At 36.7% G+C, this 12,033-nt stretch overlaps 2 protein-coding genes across 2 annotated transcripts; both read right to left on the bottom strand.

Annotated features, from left to right (window-relative positions):
- Window positions 1-924: 924 nt before the first annotated feature.
- Window positions 925-10,106, bottom strand: frac (faulty attraction). The gene is made up of 9 exons (XM_065316342.1): window positions 9,906-10,106; window positions 8,326-8,400; window positions 7,556-7,837; window positions 6,871-7,092; window positions 6,438-6,812; window positions 4,979-6,340; window positions 2,338-4,866; window positions 1,435-2,285; window positions 925-1,364 (listed from the first exon to the last, which is right to left on the bottom strand). The coding sequence occupies exons 1-9, from the start codon at window positions 9,946-9,948 to the stop codon at window positions 1,161-1,163; spliced, it is 5,943 nt and encodes a 1,980-aa protein (XP_065172414.1). The 5' UTR covers window positions 9,949-10,106; the 3' UTR covers window positions 925-1,160.
- A 706-nt stretch (window positions 10,107-10,812) lies between these two features.
- Window positions 10,813-11,982, bottom strand: LOC135802739 (transmembrane protein 70 homolog, mitochondrial). Its single transcript, XM_065316366.1, has 3 exons — window positions 11,503-11,982; window positions 11,203-11,445; window positions 10,813-11,146 (listed from the first exon to the last, which is right to left on the bottom strand). Exons 1-3 carry the CDS (start codon window positions 11,746-11,748, stop codon window positions 10,934-10,936), a joined length of 702 nt encoding a protein of 233 aa, XP_065172438.1. The 5' UTR covers window positions 11,749-11,982; the 3' UTR covers window positions 10,813-10,933.
- Between the last annotated feature and the right edge of the window lie 51 nt (window positions 11,983-12,033).

Genomic DNA, 12,033 nt, shown 5'->3' with positions numbered 1-12,033 from the left:
TATAAATAAATATTTCGAAATTGATTGCTTGATACTTTTTTTCGACGATTTTTGATAATTAATATCCCTTAAACTAAAAGAGATAGCAACCCACGAATTGTTGCTTATGAAAGATTGGAAAATTGTCTATCAGATAAAAATATAAAATAATTATATTTCCTACAGCAAAAGGTCGAAAAACGCGACTAAAAGTGCTCAAAAGTGACATTTATCAATTTTTGCCCATTTTATTCAATCGCGAATATCTCGTAAACCAAAAGAGATAAATAAGATCTGATCGCAGCGTCTTAATCTACGGACTATTTTCTATCAGATAGGATAGTTAAAAGGGAAATATGAGAGACAAAATTTTAAGTCTTAAGAAAAAAATTGCCAAGGGGGGGGTGCTTGATACTTTTTTTCGACGATTTTTGATAATTAATATCTCTTAAACTAAAAGCCATAGCAACCAATGAATTGCGGATTATGAAAGATTGGAAAATTCTCTATAAGATAAAAATATAAAATAATTATATTTCCAACAGTAAAAGGTCAAAAAATGCCTCTAAAAGTACTAAAAAGTGACATTTTTCAATTTTTGCCCATTTTATTCAATCGCGAATATCTCGTAAACTAAAAGAGATAAATAAGATCTGATCGCAGCGTCTTAATCTACGGACTATTTGCTATCAGATAGGATAGTTAAAACGGAAATCTGAGTGATGAAATTTTAATTCTTAAGAAAAAATTGCCAAGGGGGGGGTGCTTGATGCTTTTTTTCGACGATTTTTGATAATTAATATCTCTTAAACTAAAAGAGATAGCAGCAAACGACCTGCTGATTATGAAAGATTGGAAAATTGTCTATCAGATAAAAATATAAAATAATTATATTTGCAACAGTAAAAGGTCAAAAAACGCCACAAAAAGGACTAAAAAACATAATTTAAGAAAGAATATCCAACTTGTTTAATGATATAATAATTCATTCATTGGTATGAAATCACATGTACTGTAGAAATTTGTAAGTTTTATTAAAAAATAATCAAAAATGAGCACGCTATGGGCCTCGACAGGAAATGTAATATAATATTTGAAGCGCGCTCATAATCAAGCAATAGCAATAATATAATTAGTATAATTAGCGTAGTCTATTTAATAAAAATGTACGAGTATGGGTATCAGCAACACCATTGAAAACGTTGGCGTGGATGTCGTCTAGTTGGCATTGGAGTTGTGTACGGAATGTCCCTAATCTGATTACTTCGTTGTTGATTTTGATTATAAGCGCTATTTCCGGTTGGAATTCTATATCCTGGTTGACCCATCTGATCCCGTAGTCTTATATACGTCCATTTACATCCATTCTCTGATGTAATTGAGTTCTATAAAATAAAACAGAAGAGAGAAAGCATTTAATCTGTTTAATATTCTTTGAGAATATTTATAGCTTACATCATAGTTGTCAGGTGAATTACTCATGTACTGAACACCATGCGGACATATTAAAACACTTCTATATCTGGTGGTCAATCTTGGTGATGAGTATTCCTGTTGATAATAGTTGACCACGTTGATACTAAAATGACAATACGCTCGATTCCCTGCATCGTCGCTGGCAATGTAGTTAACGTGATGTAAACCATACGAAAATGGTGAACCTGGTTCTTTAGATTTGTAAACTGCGCGGATTCCAATATTGTCTTCAAAGCGCGGCTCTGTCCAATAAACATTCTTTGAGTATTCGTTACGGGTCAAACGCACTTCCTGATTAGACGGACAATCAAACACTTTGGGTGCTTCATCATCTTTTACGTGGATAATCAAATTACATGAAGATGATAAATTGTGAGCACCTGGATGTGGGCTCCTCGCAGTAAAGGTCACCTCAAAACGACCCGCCGGTAGTATAGTATTGAGTTGTTTTCCCCAAGATGGTACCGAATGTACGAACCTCCACCAATCCACATTGGACTCAGGTCTTGATATCCTCACATTCATAACTCTTGCGCCTGTTGGGAGGACGAAAGATAGTTTACCACCACCAGGGCAACGAATAAAAGGTTTGGGTAGTTCTTGTTGTATACAAGCGTTGTGCAGCATTTCTTCAGTTAGTGGTATATTCCATTGAGGATTATGACCGTGTTGTATACACGTAAAGTTTCTTAATTCAGGGCGGATCAGTTTGTGACCTGTTCGACAATGAATACCACAAGTCTGACCAATTGCGGTTTTTCCAGTTGAACAAACATGGGGAATTATACGACCTTTCAGAGGCTGAGTTAGTTTCGGGCACGTGTTCACCTCTAGAAAATAAATTAATCAGTTTTAACATTTTATTGCATGTTTACTACTTACGTGAACAAATTGGTTCCTCTAAATCCCATTCTCCTGAGTATTCACATGTCCTTAATGCTTCCCCAATTATTTTGTGTCCATTATCGCAGGTGTATAGACACTGTGTGCCTACTTGTACATAATCACCTTCTCCTCCAGTGGTGCACTTTACTTTACCATATTTTAGCGGATTTACAAGACACTCGAAAAATGAAGTTGCTTCTTCACAGGTACGTCCATCTCTTTGTAGATCATAACCAACTTTACAACTGCATCTATGACCAGTTCGTAAATCTTCGCATAGATGCTGACAACCACCATTGTTTATTGAACATGCTTTTATATGACCTGTTACACACGTGTGGTTATTTGCTTGAAGTCTAAAACCTTTGGGACATAAACATTTGTAACTTCCTGGTATATTCCGACAGGTGTGAGAACAACCGCCATTGTGCCAGATACATTCGTTGAGATCTTTGCAAACCCTTTTATTAGGTCTAAGGACAAATCCACTTGGACATGAACATTCTCGAACACCTTTGTTAACTGTACAATTGTGAGAGCATCCGCCATTTTGTTCTGCACAAGGATCATTGTTGGTGTTATCGGGGATGTTATCGAAGTTTTCGAAACAAATCTTTCCGTGAAGAGTAAAATTTGGAGGACATTCACATTTAGTTCTATGATTCATTGTCAAACATATATGACTGCAGCCACCATTATTAATTAAACAAGGATCAATTAGTTTACATGTTTTTCCAATGAGTTCATATCTTGTTGAGCCGTCACTGTCAGGACACTTACAAACCACTTGACCGTCCACATTCTGACATGTGTGAGAACATCCACCATTCTGATTTAAGCAGGGGTCAATTTGTTCACACACTTTATTATCTTCTTTCAAATCGTAACCCTCTGGGCATGTGCATTTAGCAGGTTCATCGTTTATCTTTACACATTCATGTGAGCATCCGCCATTTTGAATAGAACATGGATTGACACACAGTGTGTTGTTCACTAAACTAAGATCTGTAGGACAGCGACATTCAACTTTTCCAAGATTATTAATGCAAGTGTGACTACAATTTCCATTGTTTTCTGAACATGGATCAATTTTTACGCAATTCTTTTCATCTTCAAGTTCATAACCCATGGGGCAATAACACAAAGTTCTTCCACGATGTGCCAAACAAAAATGGCTACATCCACCATTATTATAACACGGATCTACTGCTTTGCAAGTCTTTGCATCAGCAGTTAACTCATAATTTATTGGACAGTGACACTCTGGTTCAAAGTCTTCATTTATACAAACATGAGAACATCCTCCATTGTCTATTAAACAGGGATCTATTCTTTCACAAGTCATTCCAATTAACTCATATCCTTTTGGGCACTCACAGATGATTGAATCGTTAACAAAATTACAAAAATGTGAACATCCTCCGTTGTTTTCCTCGCATAAGTTTCTCTTCTGGCATATTTTACCAAATAATATAAACGTTTCCGGGCATGAGCAACGCACTTCATCTTCTTCAAAGTGACAATCATGCGAACATCCACCATTGTCGATCAAACACGGATTAATTTTAAAACAGATTTTATCCCGTAGTTCGTATGAATCATCATTGCATTTACATATTGCTTCGGTTGGTGTAGTATCACTAGTCAAACAAATATGTGAGCAACCACCATTATTTTCAAAACAAGGATTAATCTCTTCACATGTTCTTGTATCTATTAGTAGCTGATGCCCAACAGGACAAACACATTGGACACCTTCACTTTCATGATAAATACATTCATGTGAACAGCCTCCATTATCAATGTGACAAGGATTAAAATTCTTACAGGTTTTACGATTTTCTTGTAATTCACGTCCATGTCTACATTCACAAATTACACCTCCTTGGATGCTTCTACATATATCGGAACAATTACCATTATCGTTTATACAATGATCAATTTCCAAACAACTTCTATTGTCTTTATCTAAGTAGAAATTTTCTTCGCATCCACATTCATAAGACCCTTCAAGATTTGCACAAAGTTGTTGACATCCTCCATTATCATTTAGACATTCATCAATATCGTCACAATCGTTGCCAATTGAAGAATATCCTGGTCTGCACGAACATTCATAACCACCTCCTGTATTGGTACAATCGTGTTCACAGAGGTTTTCATCAAGGCATTCATTAACATCCGCACAGGTTCCATTTATATCCATGGCATAACCTTTGGGACATAAACAAACATATCCGGTTTCACTTGATTCAGACAAGTTAAATCCATGCTGACATTTAATTTCGTGGCATGTGGTGTTCTCACGCAGAATCCACCCTTTTGGGCATTCACAGGTAAATGAACCAGGTACATTAAAACAATTATGAGAACATAGTCCCAATGAACATTCATCGATGTCCGAACAAGTGTATTTGTCGTGTTGGGTAATTTCGTATCCTGTAGGACATGCACATTTGTAACTACCAACTGTGTTTTCGCAGCCGTCTGAACAACCGTTTTCCGGATCTTCACACTCATTAATATCTATAAAAAAATAAAAATATTTTAATGTATAATTATAATATCATCATGATAACAATGTGTGGGCGTGAGTATGATAAAAATGGAGATGTTTGATAACGAAAAATTGACTCACCAACACAATCGAAGTTCTCGTTCAGCTTGAATCCGGAAGTGCACAACGATTGACCGGTGCCAGTTACTGAAATTTTTGGTGGCGGTTTTGTAGGTGACGGGGTGATATTAACTTTTGGTTTCTGGGTTGTTCGTACTACTGGTACAGTATTGTCATGTTCGTTGTCTTCGTATTCTTCGTATGTGTATTCGTAATCATCTTCAGCATCATCATCGTCATCGTCGTTGTTTTTATTCGTGTTAGTCGTTGTGGTAGTTGTAGTGCTGGTTGTTGTTGATGGTGATGATGGTGGTGTTGATGTTGTAGTAGTAGTTGTAGTAGTGGAAGGTGGTAAAGTAGTAATAGGTAACAGCGTAGTTGTAGTAGTTGATGTGGTAGTTGTTGCAGGTGAAGAGATAGTTGGAACAACTCCTTGTTTTTCAATGTCTTCATCATACTCGTCTGGTTCATAAATCTCTTCTTCTTCATTTTCTTCATCTTCCCCATCCACTACTTCTTTATTTTGGGAAGCAGTATTTTCAGTTTCATCTTCATCGTCATATTCGTCCTTCTCGTGGTGTTCTTCTGGAACCTCATCTGTTTTATTTCTAGGATCTTCGTTATCTGCATGATCTTCAAGAGTTTTGTTACTTTCAACGGTTTGATGTATTTTTACAATACTGGCTTCTTGAATAGGACTATTAGTAGTATGGTCATTTTCATTTCCTAATTGATATACATGGGTTTTCTTTAAAGTCTCTTCTTCTATTTCTTCCGACTCGTCTTCATTACTATCAATACTTGAATGTTCTTTTTGATCAGTACTTTCACCATTATTGTCATTGGTTAATTCAGTAGTTGTAGCGATTGTTGTACTTGTAGGTGCGCCTGTAGTTGTAGTTGTAGTTGTAATAGGAATTGTCTCAGGTTCTTCTTGATCCTCATCTTTATAATCATCTTCTTTTTCAGCATTATAATCTTCATCGTCATCTTCATCTTCACTTATTCGGCCGGAATTTTCTTCCAAATCTCTAATAATTGCCGCTACTTTATCGGAACCACTTTCTTCATCATCTTTTGGTTTATCAGAGGTTTCCGATTTAGGTGCATCTTCAGTTTGTTCCGTTACCTCAATTTCTTTAGAATTTTCTGCTTTCTTGTCATTTTCTTCTAAAATGTTTTCTTCATTTTCGTGTTGTTGTCGTTTTCGTTCATTCTCCTCTTCTTCTCGTTCTCGCCTTTCTTCCTCTTCATAATCCCGAACTCTCCCATCCTCCTCATCATAATCCCCATCTTCCCCACCATCATCACCATCAATATACTCATCTTCACCTTCATTCTCATCATAGTACTCGTCCTCCGGTTGATCAGCTAACGGTTTATCTACATTCCACATAAAATACACACAAGTTTGACAAAAAATCAACTATTTACAACCCACACCCACAAAACACTACATTCACCACACTAAAAGACTTACCAATACATGTCTTCCAATCCGAATCTAGCATCATACCATCCGGACAAGAACAGTACGCCTTTCCACGTGTATTAATACATCCATGGGAACAACCACTGGTGCCAATATCGCATTCATTGACATCATCACAGGTATGCCCATCAAGGGACAACCTGGTACCATTTTGACTACATGAACATGAATATGAACCTAATGAGTTTGTACATTTATCTTCACATGGACCATGGCCATTTCTAAGGAGACACTCGTTAATATCTTCACACGATTCTCCATCAGGTAACAAGCGATAACCATGTTTACAATAACATCTAAACGTTCCGGGTAAATTTTTGCAGGTTTGCTGACATGGGTTTGAAACTTTACACTCGTTTATGTCTAAATGTGAACAATGTAATTATTAGATAAAAAGTTTTGTATTGTTTTGAAGACATACCTTGACAAATACCCCTAACACGTTTGAAACCTGCTTTACAAACACACCTCCAATGATTATGTTCATTAAGAACACATTGTTCAAACTGGTGATGACATTTGGAACAATTCTTGTGTTTCTTCTTATCATGCTGTAAATCATTGTTTTCCAAATGCTGGTTGCGTAGGTGCGTGGTTTCCATGCCAACCGAATTGGTTTGATCCGCCTGAACATGAGCGCTTCCTGAGATTTGGAATGACAATAAGTTACACCTATAAGCTATTTATAAATGCGTTGGACTATTTATAAACTACGAACGCAACGTGACGAATGTGACAAGTGTCCATTGAAGCAATTGAATAACGCCCCGGCTTAAAACTTAAAAAGACGTTATTTATATCACTTCTTGTATTTTCGGGCGACGGTGAAGGCCCACGTGCCATCATAAGTCACACACCTACACTCCGAGCATTACACTCGAGAAGCGGAAACCGAATAAATTAATTAACACTTAACCAATACACAAAACTATCAACTTAAATTAGAAAGAAACTGCGATAAAATTAAAAATGTAATAGAGTTATTTTCAGCTGATGAACTAATTAAGTCCTCATCTGTCAATGATCGACATTTGCTCATCGTATCACAGCGCTTTAATTAAGAAACCATCTTTACGTTAAATATAAGAAATTGAATAGCGACTAACCTTTGACGTTAAATTTAGCTATGCAGATTGGTCTGGCGCCGATCCACTTCCCGCCGCTGCAGGATAAGACGCCACGATGACCGTCGAAGAATTCGTGCCCACTTTGGCACTCGTAAACAGCGAGCAAATAATAGCCATCATCATCTGTTGTCGTTAAGCCGCTTTTAGTGTATTTTCTTTTGATGTAACGCGGTGCGATCGCATACGGCACAAATGGCGCCTTCACACCTCGTTGCAAACAATCGGCGTCCAGCAGTTGTTGAAAGCCGCCATCTTGTTTCACTGCAAGTTAAGCAATATTATGAGATGACCATAATCCCATAATTAAAAAATGAATAATCATTTGCAATTGCGCAAGTAAATATTTGTTATCTGCGTATATTGGGCGTGGAGAAACATTTTAATCACGCAAGTTAATCTCGACTCTAAACATTTCGGTTTGGTGTTAAAGTGTTTTGCTTCCTCCTTGTGTGAGATGCATGTGCTGATGAGCACGAACACTGACAATGCATGCTCGATGCGCGCCTAATACGGCGATGGTGATGGCTGATGGCCGATGCCCGGCGGCTGGGCTGTCACCGTCAATTGAGCGATAAGTAAAACGAGATGCGCTCGCTGGATAATGTTCGATTCGATTCTTCGCGTTCACCTTCACCGCCATCTTACAATGGCAACCAAGCGAACATTTTTCGGTTGCTGTTTGATCGCTCAAGTGTTCCAAATAAGAAGTAAATTCCCAAACGCATTCCTGTAGATATTTAGGTACTAACCAGTAGTAATTCTACGGCGATGTCGATGTTTTGGAACTTCCTTCTCCTTGGCGTGCGAATGAGTCAGGACCACAACTGGAACATATTATAGCACACATTGGGTGTTTAATCAAACATGGCGGAAATGGCAATGACATCTTTGCGAATTATTTATATTTATATAACTTGTGGTTTGATTGTTTGCACAGAAGCAGAAAGGAAGTCGCTTATTCTGTAGAATCGATTAACGCGCGTTAAACATTGCGAAATTATTTACGCTAGAAAATAGACGGCGACGTGAAACATTTGCCATGATGATTATAACGTTCAGTTACGAGTTGTGTTTCAAATCGATTTTCAAAACTGTTAGAATTTCCTCATTTCAATTGTCATTTACTGTAGATATTTTATGTCTTAATCTTGTTAAATTATGATTGCGTGGGGCGCGTGGGACTTGAACAGATTTAAATAAAAAGTTCGTAACTTAACGCCACACTTCATTTTCATTGATATTGATATTCAATTGTTAGAATGCTGCAAATAAAATTGGAAGCGATTTATACTATTCATCCGTCACTTATGGTCATCGAGAGCAATAAATTCGATCATTTCTAATCTAAAGTGAAACAATATGAAGTGAAATGAAGTACATCTGATGAAAAAGCAGCTGTGCGTATGCAAATAGAAATTGTTTCGGAGTTAGTGAATGTAAAAAAACGAGTAAAATTCGATACATTGTTTTATTGGCCTTTTGGGCCGAAAAAATGAATGAGTACAAGCAAACAAATTAGTCAAACACGACAATGGCGACAATGCACATAAAAACGCGTCTATTTTCGGGCATGCCGACGTTTTTCTGCGTTTTACAAGACACGAAACACAGTTTCATAACCGCCCACGCATTTGGTGCATCTCTTAAAGTAAAAAAAGTATCTAAACTTTTTTATAGAATTGACGCAGTATAAATAGTTTTGCGAATGAATTAATTTGTGTTAATTTCTATGATCGTAAAACATTCTATTTTAGTTTACGTGTCTCATTCATCTCTCCCACACTTTGAAAACTAATAAAAAACACAAAAGACGTAAAAGAAAATACAGTCAGCTTTTGTATTTCTAACATCTTCGAATGGTGCAATAAATGGCAACCGATTGTTTCACTTATTTCGTGTGTTTCATGTGGCGAGCAAAGCCAACAAACAAAAACTCAGCCCCGAAGGGACACGAGTCAAATCAAACAAAAGCCTGGCCTGTGTGCATGCGAGAATAATGAGGAAAATCTATTATCGAATTTTTGTTTGGAGTTGTTCTGTTTTATTATGTTTCGTTTGTTGTGGACGATGACAAATGATGGCCGATTAAAATGGACCCCTCGCCGCTTCCACCTCACGGTATCATTTATTTCTACGGTCAACTCGGCACGTTTTACATGTTTTTCATGCCTGCGCGTTGCTTTCACGCCGGTCAAAGCTCAAAAGTGCAACAAGTTAAAACAATTGTCATTTTTAAAAATATTTTTATTGCTCAAATTCAACACGGTTGTTAATATTTATATGTTTAGTGCGTATTTTTGGCGCAATGTTGTTTTGAAGTGCGACTTACATGCAAACAGCGCGAATAAGTGCAGAATCGTGTGTGGCCTCATATCGCCTTTGATATCTTGGCTGCGGCTGCTACTGCGGTCGGCAGATGAGTTGGAGACGGGAAAAAAAACAGATCTGGAGCAGGATCGGCGTCGGCACAAGCGGCGCACGCGACACACAAACTACTTATAAACTCGCGGCGGACGCGCGGCTGGACGCTCGCGACTTGCGCTCGAAAATGAGAGGAGCAGCGGGCGACGCAAGCTTTTTGCTGCGCTTTTTCCGACTTGATCAAGCCGACGCGCATCTGTGCGCATACATAACTTATTCTTCCTGTGTATTATCTAAGAATCTCAAACATTTGTTGTTTTATACTGCTGCGCATGCGCCAGTTTAAAATGTTATCGTGGAACTAATTTAAAAGTATCGTTAGGTTACAAAATAGCATTTTTTAACATAAATAAGATCTGTTTAAAGCATATACATGAAACACTTGTATTTGATAACAACTAATTAATCAGTCACTCATATATACTCGCATAATGATAGGAAAATACAATTTCAAGATGTTATTGTAAGCGTAATTGTTGTGAAAGGTTATATTTGAAAATCCTATTATCCATTTTATTTAACATAATGATTAGGTTCTATTTAAAGTGTTTTAAAGTAATTTAAATTGATTTTTTGGTGTACACAGTCAAAAGTACCACCATATCTCATCGTACTCTCACCGACACCATCAAACAACTACGACAATGTTTTATTCCACAAATGTGCATCGTACTGCCATCTTCACTCGTCTATAACAATTAAAACGTTCCACTGTTGACGCAAAAACAAAATCTAAACGAATTTCCTGTTAAAGCACAAATGTTTAAGAATATTGCTTGTTAACCGATTAAATGGTTAACATTTAATAACAGTAATTGAACATTCAAAACATAATTAATTTATTCAAACAAATAAATATCGTAAACAATAAATTTATTAAATTTCCACAACATCACCTAAAACACATCAAAACACTTCTATTTTTCAATATGAGCTTCATTTCTTCCCAGAACTGTCCATTTTTGAAGTGTCCTCAGCAGTTTGATACAACTTGAAGTCCATAGGCTTGTCATACCCCATAATCCTTGCATAATGTCCAGGATCCTCAAATAATCTAGCTTCCAGGAATAATGCTTGACCCTTAACATGAAATGTGGTAAACATGCCAGGTATATCAGGAACTGTCACATCTTCAGGTTTAAATTCCAACTGAAATTAAAAAGCTGGGTAAATTTAATAAAAAAATATGAATTAATTGAAAGTACCTCTCTCTGTAACCCAAAAAAGTTTGTAGTAGATGCAATGTATGTATCCTTTTCACTGTTATAATCCACCTTGGTTACGTACTTCTTTGTGACATAATGTAAAAGAAATGGAGTGACAAATGTGTACACTCCAACAAAACTGCATCCAACAACTAGCATTGGTAAATTTTGTAGGGCTGACAATTGTTGATATAGAAATGGTTGAGAGACAATTCCTACAAGACTAGTTGTTAATGAAAACCACTGAAACAAATATATACTTTAATTATTTTATATAAAGTAATATCTATGGATAATTACCTTGACAGTTTTAATTTGTGAAGAGAGTAAGCCAACATAAACTGTTTTGGCATTATGTGCGTTTTCCTGTTTTGAATCAGACAAATTCTTCTTCTGCAACTGAAAAGTCTGTGTTGGTGCAATAAATAAACTTTTCTGACTAAACTGATGTAATTTCGAAGCTTTTTGTTGTCCTAAACGCAACACACACTTTGTATGATTTAACAACGATGGAATTGTAGTAAAACAAACACGAATTGTAGTCATTTTGCCGGAAAAATATTTCACGTTTCTTATGAATTGTCTAAATCGTAGTTGTAGTCAACCTCACTTTTTGATTTCATAATTTTAGACCTTTAACGTAGGCAATTTAAAACACATCAGTTCCTTGATTTTGCTGAAGGTATGTTTCAGTGTACATTCAGTTGCCTAACTGCTGCCTGCAGGAATCCAATGAAAATACACACAGCTGATAACATAATATACGTTCGCATGTTTAGCTTCAGCTTGAACCGGCATGAGAGCGCAGGAAACGCGATGGCCATGGCACTC

The sequence above is a fragment of the Atheta coriaria genome, unplaced genomic scaffold (genome assembly GCF_025399875.1).
Source record: "Atheta coriaria isolate IRGN ID8LTWV9N9 unplaced genomic scaffold, Caltech_Dcor_3.1 hic_scaffold_47_pilon, whole genome shotgun sequence".
Lineage (NCBI taxonomy): Eukaryota > Metazoa > Arthropoda > Insecta > Coleoptera > Staphylinidae > Dalotia > Dalotia coriaria.
Note: the sequence above shows the minus strand (reverse complement) of the source record. Positions and strands in the feature narration are given on the sequence as shown.

Coding starts and splice junctions, on each gene's coding strand:
- frac (XM_065316342.1), bottom strand. CDS start 9,948: ATGAGGCCACACACGATTCTGCACTTATTCGCGCTGTTTGCAT. Junction 8,401..9,905: donor CTTATTCGCGCTGTTTGCAT/GTAAGTCGCACT, acceptor AATATGTTCCAG/TTGTGGTCCTGACTCATTCG. Junction 7,838..8,325: donor TCGCCGTAGAATTACTACTG/GTTAGTACCTAA, acceptor CTTAACTTGCAG/TGAAACAAGATGGCGGCTTT.
- LOC135802739 (XM_065316366.1), bottom strand. CDS start 11,748: ATGACTACAATTCGTGTTTGTTTTACTACAATTCCATCGTTGTTAAAT. Junction 11,446..11,502: donor CACAAATTAAAACTGTCAAG/GTAATTATCCAT, acceptor TATTTGTTTCAG/TGGTTTTCATTAACAACTAG. Junction 11,147..11,202: donor TTTTTGGGTTACAGAGAGAG/GTACTTTCAATT, acceptor TTTTAATTTCAG/TTGGAATTTAAACCTGAAGA.